At 37.3% G+C, this 17,989-nt stretch overlaps 2 protein-coding genes across 2 annotated transcripts in view; one reads left to right on the top strand and one right to left on the bottom strand.

Moving 5' to 3' along the window:
* The window catches only part of LOC117175659 (ubiquitin carboxyl-terminal hydrolase calypso), a 33,314-nt gene extending 32,650 nt beyond the window's left edge, over window positions 1–664 (top strand). The window contains exon 8 of the mRNA XM_033365381.1: window positions 229–664. Within this exon, the coding sequence (XP_033221272.1) occupies window positions 229–307 (79 nt within the window). The 3' untranslated portion in view covers window positions 308–664. The remainder of the gene's footprint in view (window positions 1–228) is intronic.
* Window positions 665–760: 96 nt separating this feature from the next.
* Window positions 761–14,004, bottom strand: LOC117175660. Its single transcript, XM_033365385.1, has 2 exons — window positions 13,448–14,004; window positions 761–4,774 (listed from the first exon to the last, which is right to left on the bottom strand). Exon 2 carries the CDS (start codon window positions 4,752–4,754, stop codon window positions 3,459–3,461), a length of 1,296 nt encoding a protein of 431 aa, XP_033221276.1. The 5' UTR covers window positions 4,755–4,774; window positions 13,448–14,004; the 3' UTR covers window positions 761–3,458.
* Between the last annotated feature and the right edge of the window lie 3,985 nt (window positions 14,005–17,989).

Genomic DNA, 17,989 nt, shown 5'->3' with positions numbered 1-17,989 from the left:
TAAGTTTAAAGTCAGAATTATAATTTGAAGAGTAATGTTGACCAATTTCAATTTGTAAACGTTCGATCTTGTTATATTTTTTATTACGATCGCTTGAAATTAAACTATTCTTAATAAAAAACAGAACAAATAAATAATTTCAAATTTTAAACATGATAAATTTAACAGTTGCAGTAACAGCAAAATTAATATTATTAGGGAAAATAAAGATTTTGTTAATGATTACAGATCGTCGAAGAAAACCGAAACTCGACCAAATTCCTCTAGAAGACGTCGTGGCAGGACCAAATGCAAGAAACGAAAATAAGCAGTATATTTGGATTTGCATGAAAACTAAAATTTATGAGAAAAGACTTGCTTCATTTTGTTTTAGAAAATCAGCTTAACGTGGACCTTATTTGCCGCCCGGTGAAGATTTTTTTTGGAAATCTCAGTTTTCTAATTGATTCTATATTTTTTTTCAATTTTTTATTTGACCCTAGTTTTATCATTAGTTTCTAATTATAGATTATATTATTCTGTAAACAAAGTTTTATTTATGGTTCGTTCTCATCTTTAAACTTATCGATAAAAAAGTTTTAGTCCATAGTAAATTATATTTACAGTTATAAACTATGAGAATATGGAGAAAATAATAAAAACCGATTTCGTCTTTAATGTAAAATGAACTAACATAATATTTTTTTGAACCTAACTAATCATACTTGTTGAGAAGAATATTCGAAGGGAAGGGGTTTAGAAAAAAAGAGAGAAAGCAACATACTGTGAAAAACATTGAAAATATTTATTTCAATATCCATATTGTACATGAACAATACACACTGCGAATATATCCCTTAAAACTAAGCCCCTGAAGGCATGAAATCGAATGTTCATTTGGAATCGAGAAAATTCAGATACATCAAACATCTTGAACATAAACAGGAAATATCTTGAAAACACTCGCTTTCTGAATTTTATGAAAAATTTTAAACAAATATGATATTTTCGTTCGATTTCATAGTCAAAACCAATTTTTGGTTCGCGAAAATTTGGTTATAAGACACAAATGCAAATTTTATCACGGTCCAAGAAGAAAGCATCATTTTTTAAAGGACATTTTGAGGCACTTCATATTTTTCTCACGGTTTCCGTATACATTCAACGAAACTTGAAACTTTTTCAGTATTTAAATATTTAATTTGACATTCAATTTCCTTAGACTAAATTTTTAGTCTACATGAGAGCAGAGGGTACAGCGGAAGCAAAGACTAAGAACAGAATCTAAAGTAAAAAAAAAGTTCCATCCAAAGATTCAGTCATTTCCTTTTCTTTCTCTTTCCCCCTCTCGTCTGATCGTTACGCAAAAAATCAAATAATCGCAAACAAATTTGTATTGCCGAGCACATTTATTTACCAGTCGATGCTTATAAATATATAGTCAAGTACAATGTTACTCTCGCTGGTCTTTAATCTTTATAAACAATGACATCTCGTTTACTCCTTCAACAGTTTCTCATCGATTCTTCATTTTAAATATTCTTGTATTGAAAAGTTTATTACATTGACTTATAATTCGGCGAGACGATTTTATCAACTCGCAGATTAACAACACTTATAGTGCGTCTCTATATATGTACATGTCGATCGGATATATATGTATATTTATATATATTTATATAAAAACAAACGAGGAAGGGTAAAATGCGAGATCCTTCCGCATGTAACACCGATAATAATAAACAGTCTTGTGTTGGGCTTGATAGGGCTGATCTTGACTTATGAAAAGAATATCTTAAATCTTAATGATCTTCGTATCAACAAACGCTAGTCGAGTCAAGTCGCTTAGCGCTGGCTAACTAAAATAAAAAATTCCTGACAAAAATCACCCTTCGCGTTCTCTCTGAGCTTGAATTTATATCGCAAGTCCTACAGTAATAGTAATAGTAGTGGTAGTACCAATGATGTTTATATGCCGGTCATCATGATCATCCCTAATCATCGACACAGACGCTCCTTTCCTATACGTACACAATTAATTAATAAATAATTCGAGTTATGCACTATGATTAGTGGTTAGACGATTATTGTTACATCGTACAATTTTATCGAAACAAATTTTCGTATCACATATAATACATATCGGGATTAACCAAATTCATCAGGTCGCTATTCAGGCGTAAAAGCCTCGAAAATACATCTCATTCATGTCCCTTTTGATATATATATAAATATAAAAACAAGACGATCCCTTTTTAAAATATCGCGTAAGCAATTGCAAATACAGTATCTCTTTAGAGTCTAATTTTAAATTAGCACACTTGATCGCATTCCGTTTCTGTTTTCTCGAAAAATACATTAATTTGAAAGAAAGTATATTTATATGTATATATGTTTGGTTTACACATCATTCATGAATCTGCAATACGTATAATACATTCATATAGGCTTGCTTAATACTTCAGACACTAAATTCAATTCGACACTCGAATTTCTTCATGAGATTTAATCCTAAATTGACAGAATCACCGTTGCGCAGTTTCAAATGAAAGTTAGAATCAGATGTTCTAGCTTCGTTAGCATTTTGCATGAGCTGAGGGATCCAGTTTTGATCGAGAGTTGTAGTGCAACAACAGTGTTGTTAATGTCTCCGATTAAACGAGAAACAGACAAGACACGACACAAAGGAGAGATAGTATTATCGCTTTAAGATTAAATATGATACTCAAATGAAGACCAACGCTGCAATGGTAATTGCAGAGTCAAATCAAATGTTTGGGATACCTGGCGGTGATGAGATAGCCGGTTGCGCGACGCAGTCTTATGATTAGTCTGGAATAACTTAGACCGGCTTACGCACTTTAAACTACTAGCAGCTCGTAATCACAGTCGCAGATTCTTCAAACTTCCAAATGTGCATCAACCACGACTGTGAATACATTTCTGAGCAGTCTTCACGTTCCGTACACGGTTCACGTATTCGATGGTGATAGCGACATTAATAGTAAGATGACGATAACTTAAGATTAGAGTACATAATTTACTTAGACGTTAAAAGTCACATTGTCTTAAAAGCTAGTTACGAAATCTGTGGCGGTCATCACCTTGAACCGCAAATCTACAACTGGAACGAATAACACAGACTCAGTCGACAAGACCCACGTCATTCGTGCCGATAGTTTTTGGATCCCCCGAAGGGCGGGTTCGGTGAGTTCTCGTCAAGTGTCCAGCCACAAGCGTACGGCATATAATACTCCATTTTTATTATGCGTTTATCAACCCCGATTCTTGTTTCCAAATAGGAAGAACCGGAAAAGCATCGGAATTCATCACAGTTGTTTAGGCTCGATCGGGAATTTCAGTCTACCCTGCCCGAAGGTAATCGAGATCCTAAGCATCACGTTCAAGGAGGTAATGCCTCGTCAGAGGTGCATCTTTGGATAAGCTCTTGCGAAGTGACGCACATAATCGAATTCATTTCAAGGGCCCGCGACGTGGCCTGTGGTGATGCCATTGGTTGCTGACACGCCCATCTGGGATGCGACAAGTGTCTCGCCAGCCTTCCCCAGGCGTAGAATAGATTGAAGAGATGCGACTTCGGAAGCTAGACGGTCGAGCCTGTTCTTGACTTCCCTCTCGTTCTCTGGTACAGCTGGTCCATTCGGCGTCCACTCAGCGCCAAGGGAAATCCCAGAATCTCTTTCGTCGCTCGAACCCTCATTATCCCAAGGTGGAGATGCTCTAGGTCCAGGTTCCTGCTTGATACCTTGCAATGCTAGAAGGGCGCTCGCCGCGTCTTTATCACCAATGCGGGATTTGTGCCTCAGTTTGTGAGGTAGACAGTTGTTGGCGCCGATTACATTCTGTGAGACGACCATTTGGGAGCTCTCGTCACCGCTACCGGAGGAAAGTTCAAAGGGAGACTGGGCTCTGCGTCCACGGGAGAGGTTCAACGCACTCGAGGTCTCGAAGTGCATCGATGGATGTGTGCTATAGGGGTATTGAAAGCTCTCGGTCTCGGGGTAGGCTGTTGCTTCCGGAACATAGAGCTGAGCTGGTGACCTCGGTGACCTTGAACCGCTGACTGGTTGATGTATGACGGAGGTGTGGACTGGGCTTGGTGTTCTGGTGTAGAGAATAGAGGTTGACGTGGACAACTTCCGTTTGAGTATTGGAGGTTCTGAAGGTAGGGCCGCTAACACGTGCTCGGTACTGATCACAGACTCGCCGCAGATCCCGAATTTTTCACGGATCGCATCCAGCTGAGCCTTGAGGATGTGATTTTCCTTACTTAACTCCATTACCCTTTGTTCAAGAACCATATCGTTAAAGCGCCTCTTCTCCCGGGACCTCTTCGCAGCTTCATTGTTACGTCTGCGTCGGTCCCAGTAGCTGTCGTCCTTTTTATTGTCGGGTATGAATTCGCGTTGCTTGCGCTGCGAAAAGAGCTCTTTTCGTATGTCAAAATTTGGAGAGTAGCTATCAGGATGCGTTCCCTGTTGATCGTGGTGTTGCTGTTGTTGGTGTTGAGGGAGGTGCATCTGTTGCTGTTGGTGATGGGACTGTTGTTGATGTTGCTGCTGCTGCTGGAGGTTTGGGGAGCCTCCATGGTGGGGGTGCGTCATTGGTGGAAGAGGTCCGTGGGCATCGTGACCACCATGGCCACCATGACCAGCGTGAGCCATCGAGTGCGTGGTCGGCATGTTACTATTCAGACAGGCTGTCTCACCATTGATGGGCGATCCACTCTGCCGGGTGACAAACTCTGCCACCATAATTTGCCTTCTTAGAACATCTGAAATACAAAAGAAAACAAGGTCAGAACCGAGTTTAGCACTCACAAAATGGATATTATTACAATTAGTTAATAGCGTTTACAGTTTACTCGCGAGGATGGATGACGGTTATCGATCGTCGTGACTTGGCAAAACGTAAGTAGGCCATTGCGTATTTGAAAGATAAAGACGTTTTTTTTAAATCTACTATCGCTAGCTAGTTGGTAGTTTAGATTTACAAGACTGCATCTTTTATAAAAAGCAGTATTGTGAATTATATTTATAGAGTAATTATGGAGAGATAGAGAAGATTGAGAGAGTGAAGTTAAGAGAGGCTGACAATAAGTCATAAATTTGATTTAAGATATGTGACCGTCCTTAATTAACTTTGATCGTTAATCACAGTTCTTACAATCTTGGGAAGGACAATTTGAAGCATTGCGAGAATGCTGGAAGGAGTTACTCTGTTCCCAGGCTTGCAGTGGATGCTTGCCCGTATATGGGATATCGCAAGATCGTCCAACTATACAACCTCCGACGAGAAGGACGCTCGTTCTTTAAATCAGGAACGAGGAACTCGAGATCATTTCCTGGAGACGCGCGACCTCTGTTTAATTTACTTGGCAGCTAATGGTCGTTAATGCAAACTGCAGTTTTCCTTGAGGAATTAGATAAGAATAAATAAAAGTATCAAAGTTCGTTTCCAGAGAACCAGTGTCAATAATTTGGAATGTGCGATATGTTCTTGATTATTCTATGGACACTTCCATTTAAGATCAAGATTAATTTCCGATTTCCCCTTGGAAATACTCTGATAAAAATAAGATTTAATCAAATCTTTAGCTTTACGCAAAAGTACATAGAAATTGTAAAGAATGCAACATCAGCGGCGGCATAATAAGGAACGTGAGCGGACAAAATTGCTTGCACTTAGAATGCAAAGCAGGATTGCACGTTTCACGGAGTCTCGTGCGACTGACACGCGATCGGAAAGGCAGATGACTCAACAATGTCCAACAATTGTTACTCTTCAATGTGCGAGGAAAGAAATCAGATGAATGATTAGAATAGAATCTTGGCTAATCATCTTTCTTAAGCATTAAGCATTTCTTATTATGAAATTCATATTTGTCATATTCAAGTATCTTATCTCTACTAACGCAGTTCCATTGCCTCAGCACTTTTTCCGACCATCCGATTGATGCCTTCTGTTGATAAGCCACGTTTGTAATGTTCAAATGTTGGATAGATAGTAATGGTAAATATTAAACAATCTCATTGCCAATAGCGATAAAAATAAACGGGAGGAAAACTTGATGAAAGCATGATTTTAAACAATATGCTGGAGCAAAGGTGAGTGTGAATGGATATAGAGTAAATAGAGTAGACTTGAACTGTTACTCAACGATGAATGTTGAGCTAAAAAGTTTCCACGATTTGTAAGGCTGATTGATATTGATTTATCGAGTGATAATTTTCCGAAGCGACTTTTTTAAGTTTATGTTAGTTAGCATCCTAAATTGGCAAAATCTTAATAATAGTGGTGGTTGTATTTATTCAGAACACGAGGCATGGTCGTTCTTGTTATATAACCGTTCACGTGCGCTTGCGCTTCTGTTAGTGGGCCACGTGCTGGCCTGACAGAAGTGTCAGCCCAGCGCGGAAGCCTGGCCGTCCTCATAAATACACAGACGTGCGTAAAGCTCGTGTTTCTCTTACATGCTTAGTACCAATGCGAATCAATGTTCCTCTTTGTCCTCGGTGCCCACTTTCTAAGTGCAGGTGATCTCCCTGAAGAGGCACGTTTTCAATGATGAGGTTCTTTTTCGAGACGAATGCGGCGATCGATGACTTTAGAATAATAAAAATGTTGCGGGCCACGTGCTGGCCTGGCAGAAGTGTCAGCCCAGCGCGGAAGCCTGGCCGTCCTCATCAATACGCCGACGTGCGTAAAAAGCTCGCGTTTCTCTCACGTGCTTAGTACCAATGCGAATCAACGTGCCTCTTTGTTCTCGTCGCCGACCTTCTAACTACAGGTGATCTCCTTGGAGAGGCACGTTTTCATTGACGGAGGATCTTTTTCTAGATAAATGCGGCGATCGATGGCCTTAGAATGCTAAAAATACTTCAGATAAGCAACTCTAAGGCTATAAATTGTATTTGATTCAAGACCTTGCTTTGTCTTGATAGGCTTTTACTTCAAATCCTTATGACAATATTTTGTTCAATAGAATAAAAGAACGTATTACTGGGAATGCGTCATTATATGAGTAATTGTGCTACTAATAGTCACATATTTTGTTCATATAGACCCCCGGTTCATTAGTTGTCGTAAAGTACGCATGAAAAGAAAATCTTATGACAGGAATTGCTACACAGCATGCCAAAAAACTGCTACACAGCATGCCAAAAAACATCATTCGATATTAAAGTATAAATAAGGCTTTATCTATTCCATTATATTAAAATCTACTTGTTTCGAGTGGAGCGTCTTCCTGCTATTAAAAATTTATGAAAATCTCCCGCTTCTCGACGCTATACCAAAAATACCGGGTGACGACTTGTGGACTTTGTCCAACATATCTTTTCATGTAATTCACCTTCGTGAGATATTCAATCGAATCTTTCTTACCCGAAAAAATTACGAATCGAAGTGGAGATGGTTGTTTACCACTTCGATCCGTTTATTTCGTAAGATATCTATTCTTGAATAATTTATTAATTTTCGCAAGAGTGTAGTTTCTGCAAATATTGATATTCTCTTTCTTTGAAAAAGAGTCAATCATCTGCTCAGTGGAATAGAACATAATCTTAAAAAGCTGAATGGCATTCGCTGAATTTATATTTTTGAACTGCCTTGCGCTTATTACAGAGTTAATTGATTTTCTACTATGCGAGGAAAGTGAAAGAGTTTGCAGGAAGGGAGGGATATGTGTCCTCTAATTGTTATCGCACACACTCTGTTGAGAAAACATCTTATTTGTAATACCGAAAAAAGTGAAGAAAGTGTTGAGAAACTTTTTGAAATCAAGACTGATCGTGATGATAATTAGATAAATATCCCTTTAGTCGGACAATATTCAATACAAGAGGAGTTGCTACCAAGGGTGACCGACCGACAAGTTTCTCGGAATAGAATTACCGCGGGCCACTATGTTTCTGGTGAGTCACTCCTGCTTAGCAGTTAAACATTCCCGTGAGTTTATTGGCTGAAAAACGTGGACCACTTGATCTCGTCTTTTTCGTGTAAATATGACTAGTAAATTGATGCGTAGCTGTGAAATTAGTCAAATGACTACCGAAGTACTCGTCATAATTCTCGGTATTTATCTAATGCGAAGTTATTGATCATTTTTGCAGAAATATTGCATATTGTTAGGGTAAGAGGAAAAGTGGAAAATCCTGGATTTATTTTTCTGAGATTTTTACGAGGCGCAATATCGCGCAATGCTTTCGTAACTTGAAAACTCGTGACTGAAACCTTACGCAAGAGTTTAAGCCTTATAAGGAAAGTGTGCTATTTTTTTCTATTCAAATTGTCTTAGACTTACAACTAATGAATGAATATTCTGGTTTTTAACGTGAAATGTTGAATTGAATTGTAATAAACTTGTAGAAACCGATAGATAACTTGAGTTACGTCGATCATTGGATATTAAAAGGACAAATTGTTCATGGCGAATGACACATGCAGAAACACTTGTCGCGATTGTCAGCCACGTGACAAGCTTCAAATATATTGTATAGAATACATAATCGATATTAATCACGTTTTGTGTGGTAGGTTTGAATTAAGGAAGGAATATTGATACGAATAATAATTACACGTGACACGTGAACGCATAAAATCCCACGTCGTTCACATGTCAGCCCCTGTAAATATTCAGATTGTTAGAAATGCCTATATGAATCATCATATTCCTTACATAAGGCACATAATGTTCAAATTAAAAAATTTCTGGGGGCAAAGAATACTGCAATCGTAATCATGGATGTCCGTTTGGAGGGATTTTAAAACTATCCATAGATGCGGGTACAGTGTCAATGGCAATGGTACATATTTATGCCTCGCACACGTGCTCCGACCAATATGCGTAATGCAGCCTCGGTGCACGTGGCTGTGGCTAAGACATGCATTTGCGTCGCTCTTTTTTCCGGTATTGCAAAGTTGTAAAGAAATAAGAAACACTACACACAACATTATCGCAAATTACCTTGTTACTCGCCTTGTTAATAAATTTCGAGTAAACAGTTGCTCAATATTAGTCCAAATATTGTGTTTACATATTTCGAGTCTCACAAAGGTTTTTCAACACTCTTTTTTTATAAAAACTATTTATAGCTAAATTCTTACGAGTTTTGTAGGGAAGGATGTACTTTGTTCAATCCAATTGGAATCCAATTGTCGATTTTACAGGAGCTTGCATATGATGAATAAAAGCTCGAATATATGTCTACCTTTATTTTAAGAGATATCATGGATGGACTAATTGCATAACAGGGAAGCGGAATCGAAGAACAGTCCGTGATAGTTCTATCGGTGCGATAACGGTATCATTCTTCTATTACGTGAGCGGTGACCGCAATCGGAAAGCAAGCGGCATATCCAAGACATTGCACGTGCCTGTTCTAGATGACGATGAATCTCAAAATTCGTAATAGTGTCAGAGTTACAAAGACCAGTGATAATGCGAATGAGCTATTATAGGAATCTAGGATTTACAAAAAAATTCCCTTTTTCATGTCAACATGTCCCACTTAAAATAAAGACACGTGCCGAAAGCACAAGTAGGAAAAAGAGAACTTGCTTAAACAGAAACTTATCTTGTTAGGTATCTAGGTATCAAAATCTTCTTTAAAATCAACAACTCTATTCAGTTTCAAGTGCATATTATGTTCGACAAAGTATTACTGATACTGGTTTATATTCATAATAGGACAGTTAACGGTGACTACCAAGAGATAAGGCGAAGGAGATGACTGTCTAATGCGATGCATGCATTACGTCTGTTTTGTACCACATAGATGCGTATTACGTTATGTAACGGTCTTTATCACTCCGTAACTGTATACCAAATTCCCAAAAGGTGCTCTTGAGCTCTCTTTAAATTCATGTATTTTTGTGAGTCTACACCTAGAAAACCATTTTCTTCATTCAACAAAATCGTGTTGTTGGGCAAATTTGGTTGATTTCAGAAAACATTTTGGTTAAATAGTTTTCTTTATTGTAATAAATATTTAAATGATTCATAAATATGTGATTGATTCCACAATATTTTTTGTTGTGGAAAATTTAAAAATGTAATCAGTTTGCATCACTGTGATCCTTATCAAACGAAGAGATCCATGAAACAGAATCAATTGGGATTAAGTTGTTACGTGAGTAATAGGCAAAATTACTTGGATCTGTGTGGTTACCTAAGATTGCTTGATTGCCACTTACAAATGGCTAGTCGGGGCATTGTTTCATTTTGTGGTATTTAATAGTTAAATAAACTACTTAGTTTTTGTTTAATCAATCAAAATCGTTTTTAAGACCAGCAAAAAACTGATTTAAATTGACCAAAACTTTTACTCGGATCAACCAAATCTTTTTCTGGACGTGGCAACAATGAGTATGGCATAAAATCAATTGTTCCCCCTATGGCAATAATTGCGTCAAAAAAAAAACGTGCGTCAATGTTCTATGTTCAAAGACAGATCGATTTTTTGAAATTTGCGTGCTTTGGGAGAAACTCGTCCTAAAGGGTATACAGTATCCATGATCCCTACAGACTCGTAACGTTAATGACGTAATAGACGAGCCACGCGAACAAGATACGAGAGAAGTGGACTGGGATATCACACTCTACGCACGCATAGATAATTCATATGTGTATAAAAGCACGTATCGCAGAATGTAGTCACACCTGCATCTGCACACGTTTGCACAGGTTTGTAGAGGCTTCTACAAACAAAAGTCGACATGTACATAATAAAAGTATGCACATATATATGTCCATTGTGGCGTGCGCGAACATACAGTAAGCTGCCGAGTGTCGTATATCTATCTCGTTGGACCGAACCGTTAGTCCGATATGCTTGATCTCTAATGGAAGCGATGTGCTCGATAGAAAAAAATTATACTTGCGAATGGATCTCTCACTGTTGGTGTCAGTGACTCTAGGATCATTAAAATTTATTGAGTCGCTGAATCAAGTGGTAATCTGTTAGCAAATAGGGAGATAATCGTAGGTATAATGATATTTGTTATATGAATAATGAATTTTCGGAGTCAGATTCTGGGTTTGAGTTGTTGAAAGTGGTTTGGAAGCCATTCGATAATTCAAGTGTGAATGACATAAGTAAGCCCGACGTGCCCTTCGCTTCGAATTCACTGGGTTTATTGCATGTACCGTTTATACTTGCGAGGTTGAAAGAGTTCTGCAAATTAGGCCGTGGCCCACTTTTATGCGTACGATAGACAGTCTAGCGGTGAAGAAGTGTAGAAGGGGATCAAGAGCATCAAGAGGGGACGTTTAAAGGAGGAGCGAGAAATAAAAGAAAGAAGGGGGCTCTCATTTCACGCAAGGATCGTGATCGATTGCTGTTAACCTCGCCACGTGCTTTGAGACGAGCTTTAAATCTTTGCTGGGCCCATAACGTGTTACATGTTACGATCTACTGAATTCTTGAAAATTTTCCTATCGACACGTAGACAATTCTATTTTGAACTTTCGATAGACATATTTTCGAATTATTCTGATTCCCACCACGCGAGAAACTATTTGTGACGTATGATATCAAATGCCCCACGCTCAACAGTTCGAGGAACCTGTATCTCGAATTATAACTACTCACGATAAAAAATAGTCGGTGAATGCGGTAAATGTGATGTACGACTCTGGGGGATTCGAAAAGATGATACTGCAGAAAAAAAACTGGCCAATCGTGTGAACACGTTGGAACAAGTTTCGGATTTCTGTTCGATTAGCAGTCTTTTCCGCGACATCGAGTGATGCAAGGATATAGAGCGCTAAGACATTACATGGTGTGTCGTAAGAGGCCTTCCCCAAGTGCCACTAACCTTCTCCACCTCCTTTATTCTCTTTCGTTTTATCTCGAGTCTAGAATCGTCGTCGCCTTTCAGCCTGACCGACTACATATGTATGTTCTCAGACTTACCCTCGGACATCCGGTTTTCCGGCTGTGTTCCAAGAATCGCAGAACACACTTCTCATATGATTCAACATATGTCGAGTCACGGATTTTGCCGAAAAGATACACACTGTTGATGATTCTGATATTTTTCTGAATTTCACTTGACAAATAAGTCAAGCTACAAAATTTCAGAACTCAAATTTTGGCACCCGGTCGTGTGAAGGGAAAAATTTTGGAAATATGCCGTGCGTTTACTTTAATTCTCGAAACTGATTAGTACTTTGAAAGTGATTATAGATGTTTTGTTAACATTTGATGTGAAATAAATAAGAAACATAATCTTAAAACTAAAAATGTTATTGGCAAACCTGTTGCGTTTGGAAGCAAACTTTCAAGGCTTTTATCCTTTCGTTTCGAATGTTTATCGAGTGCCCTTACTATATTCTGAATATTACAAAAGAGACTCTAAACTATATGTAAAGCAATAAGCTAAACTGCACCACTGACAGGTAACTTTGCCACACGCTTTGCGCAAGTTTTAGTGGTAATTATAAATATGCCATGGAACTAAAATCGCGGGTGTTTCTTCATGAACTTTATTGTAGGAACATGCCCCAATCACTTCTAAGTATGTAAGTGTTTGAAACGTAGAATGATTAACTCTATTGCGTCAGGTATATACGTATTCTACAGAGATCACTGTTCTTGCGTCATTCTCAGATCTATGTATATAGCGCTACCGGCGCTCTTATTTTGCTTCCACAAAATTTTCTTTTATTTAAATTTAGAATTTATTTAAGAGCAGGGAATGAATTTTTACGCGGAGTAAGTGGTAAACACTAATTTTCATTAATTATTTGAAGAAAAACGTGAATATTTGCCTCTCTTGGGAACCTTATCGCCTCTACGACCTGAGGTGTGGAAAAACATCATTCTGAGTATAATACTGATAATACATTTCTAGTTTGTAATGGAATGTGCATTCTAAGTGTATGTTACTGCCCAGATTATTTAATCGAATTACGGTAAAAATGAGTCAAAAGTTTTGCATTACGGATAGTGTTTTTAAACAAATGTGCCGATTTTCAATACAAGTCAGGATTTTGAAGATGCACTTCCGGCTTTAAAAGTCTAGTAATTTTTCAAAATCATGGTACATCAAAAAATACTTCACAAATTTTAACCACGAAGACATTTTTTTCAAATTTTGTAGCAGATTAAATCTACTGTTTCTGCAAAAGAGACTATAAGGCACTGAGTGTCTTATAGAAACGTATAAAAATTGAAAAAAGGTCATATAAAACCATATAGAGCCATATAAAATCTTTATAAATTTTATATGGTTCTATATATATCTTTTGTTCATTTTTGTTATAAATCAAATTGTAATTTTGCAACTCCATTGAAAATTATCATGTCTGGGTGCAGTCTGCGTCTCGTCTGGTTCATAGACCTGTAGTCACGTGTTAATCCGGCATGCGAACTTGGAGAGCGCGAAACACATAAAATCCAAAAGTGTGATGATGAGCAATGACAATCCACTGATTACTCACCAATTTTGAAAGGTTCCTTTAAGCACGACTGCACGAAAGAACTGTGATCCACTTTTGATGAAATATCGCGAGATTGAACAGTCAAAGCAGTTCTTCAAAATCACTCTGCTCAAAGAATAGTCTTTAGCATTAATCAACTAAATTCACAGTTCTCGAAGATTGAAGCGCGTAAACGACACTTCCTGAGTTCGCGAAGGGTTCAAGGGTCCTCCACGACCCTGGCCTTAGTGAAAAAAATTTTCTATTCCAGATGAAGATGTCTTCCTATCCACAGGATGTCTCCAACTGATGCTGTGTCTCACGACTGACAGTATCGATGATAACGTTAACACGTACAACTTTGCTCTTCGGGAGCTAACGATAATCACGTCCACTCGGTACACTGTCGCGCTGCGAACTGATTCGTGCCGAGTTCGTCTCGGCCCCAATGTCGTCTGACTCGGTTTGATGAGGGAAGGCTGTGTGGACGACGCTGCTTCAGGTTGAGATAGTGTAGGGTTTCACATGCATTGCCTCTCTCTTTCGGTGTGAGTGAGTACGTAGGTGGGTGGCTGATACCGTGGGGGGAAACGCTCCCAAGTGGGGGAAGTTTATGCTCAATTTATGTGCACTCCCCTCCAGAGCCGCAACATGCTTGCCGGCTCTACCCGTGTCAGACTCCCCACTTATGTCTTCGGCATCGCGGAGGCAACGACGCAACGAGCCATACATCTAATTAGATTGCGTCGTGCCGCGATGCCGCGCGCGACTCTTGCAACTCAACTCCATCATGCACTTCTTACCAGTTTTCGATGCATCCGACTCATCATCATTAGTCTCATTACTCTATTAGCATCTCAAAAGTAGATCATATTGAATTAGAAAAGTCAATCTAGAAAATTGTATGCAGATTGCAAGATTGACAATCCTAGGAAATTCGAATTATTTGCAAGTTCACATCTTGTTGCGCCATTTGTTTGTTTATTACGCACGCAATGCATCGTGTAATTCGTTTTGTAAAATGTATTCAACAATCATTACTGTTTTTGCACATTATGTTTTTCTCTTTTCCTTTGTTCACTTTGTTGGAATTATTCGTAAAAACACTAAATACCAGGCATAAATCACTAAACAAACATGTCGCAGGTTCTCGAACCTGGTCCGGGACTTTCAACCGATTCGAGTCGATAAACAGCTCGAAAACAAAGAATGGGAGTTGGGTCGGCCAACCAACCGAGTGCGGAGAACCTCTTCCCCTAACTTCGTGCCGAACACCCAGACAAGGAGGGCATCAGCCCCCATGAATCACCACGCGCACAGGTCACCTTCACTTTTTATGTAATTTTGTTAACTTGGCCTCGACTACCGAACAAAAGGTCTCAACCCCAGTATAGTTATAGGGATAAAAGTGATCCCACATCATTAGAGACTTCACCCTATTTTCCCCTTTTTTAAAGGAATCTGATTATTTTGTTAAAAATTCAAATATTTGTTAAACATCTATATTTTTTGGTTGAAAATTGTAGTACTTGGTTGAACGTTGAAGTTCATTTAAAATATTACTGTTTTTTTTTTTGAAAATATAACTATTTTGTTAAAAAAAACTTTTTTGGTAAAAATTCATATTTTAGCATTGAAAATGTGACTGTTTTATGTAAAATTGGCCGTTTTGTTTGCAAATTCTACAATTTGGTTGCAATTTTTTTTCTTTCATGAATAAAAAATCTTTCTTATTGGTAAATTGGTCATTTTGGTCTAAAAATGTATCTTTCTTAGTTAAAGATATAACTGCAGGTTAATTATGTATGATTTCATATTTTTCACATGGTATTGTTTTTGTTGTCAACTTCACGTCTTATTTTAGAGCACGCTTAAAAATAGCTTTCAGATATGACAAAATTTGACAAAAAAACAATGACATGTGAAAAATAAAAGATGAAATGTAGATTGTGAATTGTGAAATAATTACATACATAATCAATCTCCTGTTTGGTTGAAAATTAATCTTTTTTCGGTTCAGGATTCAAATATTTTATTAAGAATTCGTCTTTTTTCTTGGATTTCAACTGTTTTTTATGTGAACTTGGAATATTTTTTATTTAAAAAATCAATTACTACATTTTTCTTTTCAAATTATTCTTAATTGGTGGAAATTTAAACTAAATGGATAAAAATTGAACTAATTATTTGAAAGTTGAACTACTTTTCTAAAAATTTATTTGTTTGGTTGATGATGGATCTACGATTGCAAATTAATTTCTGTTGGTAGAAGTTTCACCTCTTTCCGTTAAAAATGGCACTTTTTGATTGGAAATAAGGCTGTTAACACTTCATTTTTTGGATTAAAAATACATATTGGCATTCTGAAAATTCTACTATTTGGTTGAAAATTCGTGCCTTCTGCTTACAATATCTACTAATTTGTTCTAAATGCAGCTGTTTGATTGGTAACAAACTTTTCTAAAATTATAAATTCATCTTAGGATGAAAGTTAAACTTTTCTGATGAAAATTCATCATTTTCGATAGAAAATTCGTCGTTCTGGATTGAAAACTCTTTTTTTTTTTGGTAGAAAAGTTCTTGGCTGAAAATGCAACAGTCTTCTAAAAAATTCATCTTTTTGGCCTGAACATTCAATATTTTGTTCAAAGTGTAACTGTTTGTTTGCAAATTTGTTTGCGGTTTTGATTGAAAGTTCCAATATTTGGTTTAAAAGGCAAACTGTTTGGTCTAAAATTAATTTTTTCTCTTGTCGAAAATTCAATTATTTTGTTGACAATTCACCTCGTTTGGTAGAAAATTAATCTTTCATGGTATAAAACTAAATTATCTTGTTCTAAATGCAATATATATTTCGACTTAAAATTTTAAGCTTTTCATATTGAATTCAACATAGCATCAACACATTAATTTTATTTAGAAGAATTTGTTCCCCTATCTCCGTGAAAAACACCCTTTTTTCCTTGCTTTGAGAGCATTTTCGGCTGTAAAGTCTGTAATTAGGGTCTTTATTTGGATATGGTTCAGTTAGGGATTATAACATTATATGCATTATATTTCATTTTGTATTTCAACCAGATAATTTTCGAAAGATACTGATGCAACAACCAACTGTTGATTTTGCGATAGTGCCAACTGCCCATTAAAAATCTTTCAGCAGAAAGCTTAACGTTTAATTTTTGGCAATGTCAGTTGGTTTTACAGTATATAGTGCAACATTATGTCGCATTTTCCTTATCAAACAGATCTTGCCTGAGATTGCGAATATATAGAATCGACACGTGTCAGATACAAGAGACAATGAAACGTGCACTTTGTCAAAGCAAAAATTCCGCAACCAATCCATCTATCTTCATCAGTTTGCGATCAGTGAATAAGAGAGTTTGGCGCGTGAGTTTAAGCGCCACATATTGTGTGTATTTGCTGATACTTGCTGACTACAAATGCACATTCGATGCAGAAATTTGTGCACAGATACATATTTTCGAGAAGAAAAATTTGCAGCATTCATTTTGCGCAGAATCTATTTATAAATTTCCACAACTGATCTAAATTACCATTCACATGTGCCATACAAATTTTTAATCATCCTCCACGTGGCAAATGATTTTGCAATTTTTGTTGTTGTATGTAATTATGTGGGTCGTTATAGGATAATAGAATATAACAACTTTCTGTTTGTAAAGCTATTAAATTCCAAAAGCAAAAGGTTTATAATTGTGAGTTCGTTTGCTCAGATAAATGGACTTAACCCTGTGTCGGCCAGTCACCTTCTCAGATTCGTGCATGTGCGTTGCAAGGCTGTTACAGAACCTCGACGCTAAATTAAGCGCTTACCATGATTTTCCTCGCCTACGTATCTTTTTTGATCGGAGGCGCCAATAATATCCAGTTTACGATTGACAATCAAAATTTATTCAATCGCAAACCACGTCACAATGTTTATGCGTAGCACTCTTGGGCCAAATATTTGAAGGTAAAATCTCTCAAGTTCTCAAAATAAGTTACGCGAACTTATTTTACTACATAATAATAAATTCATACATGCAGGGATATATAATCTAAATAGCATTGCTTTAATGTACATGTTATTTTCTGATATAATCCAGTTTTCAGTTATCTTTAAACAAGTCTGAAGAATATGCATTATGAAAGTTGTATACTATACATTGTTATTGATTATAGATTTGAAGTTGATTTTTAGTCGTTACAAAGTTGGCTACTGAATGTGAAAAGTGCATTTCTAGTAATTGGCATACTTAACAAGGATTTTCTCAGAGCAAAACACTGTTACTCTCTCCTTGAGAGCGAAGAGACGTTAGAGAGAAAGTGTAACTGTTCAAGTAATAGTGACGATGCAGGTGTAATCGGGATTGCGCACGCGAGTGCGCTTCGTAGGTTGCCTTTCTGCACATTCTATACATCGTGTACTATGTAGCGATAATTTTCTATTGTAAACCCCGAGGTAAAGCCCCGCTTTCCATTCGGGATGAGATTCTATGATGAACGAGTGAGAGTTTCCGACTGACACAAAAAACAAAGTGCTCAATTTCTGCAACATTT

The sequence above is a fragment of the Belonocnema kinseyi genome, chromosome 6, assembly GCF_010883055.1.
Source record: "Belonocnema kinseyi isolate 2016_QV_RU_SX_M_011 chromosome 6, B_treatae_v1, whole genome shotgun sequence".
In the NCBI taxonomy this organism is placed as follows: Eukaryota; Metazoa; Arthropoda; class Insecta; order Hymenoptera; family Cynipidae; genus Belonocnema; species Belonocnema kinseyi.
This window is presented reverse-complemented; position numbering and strand designations above follow the sequence as displayed.

Coding starts and splice junctions, on each gene's coding strand:
- LOC117175660 (XM_033365385.1), bottom strand. CDS start 4,754: ATGGTGGCAGAGTTTGTCACCCGGCAGAGTGGATCGCCCATCAATGGT.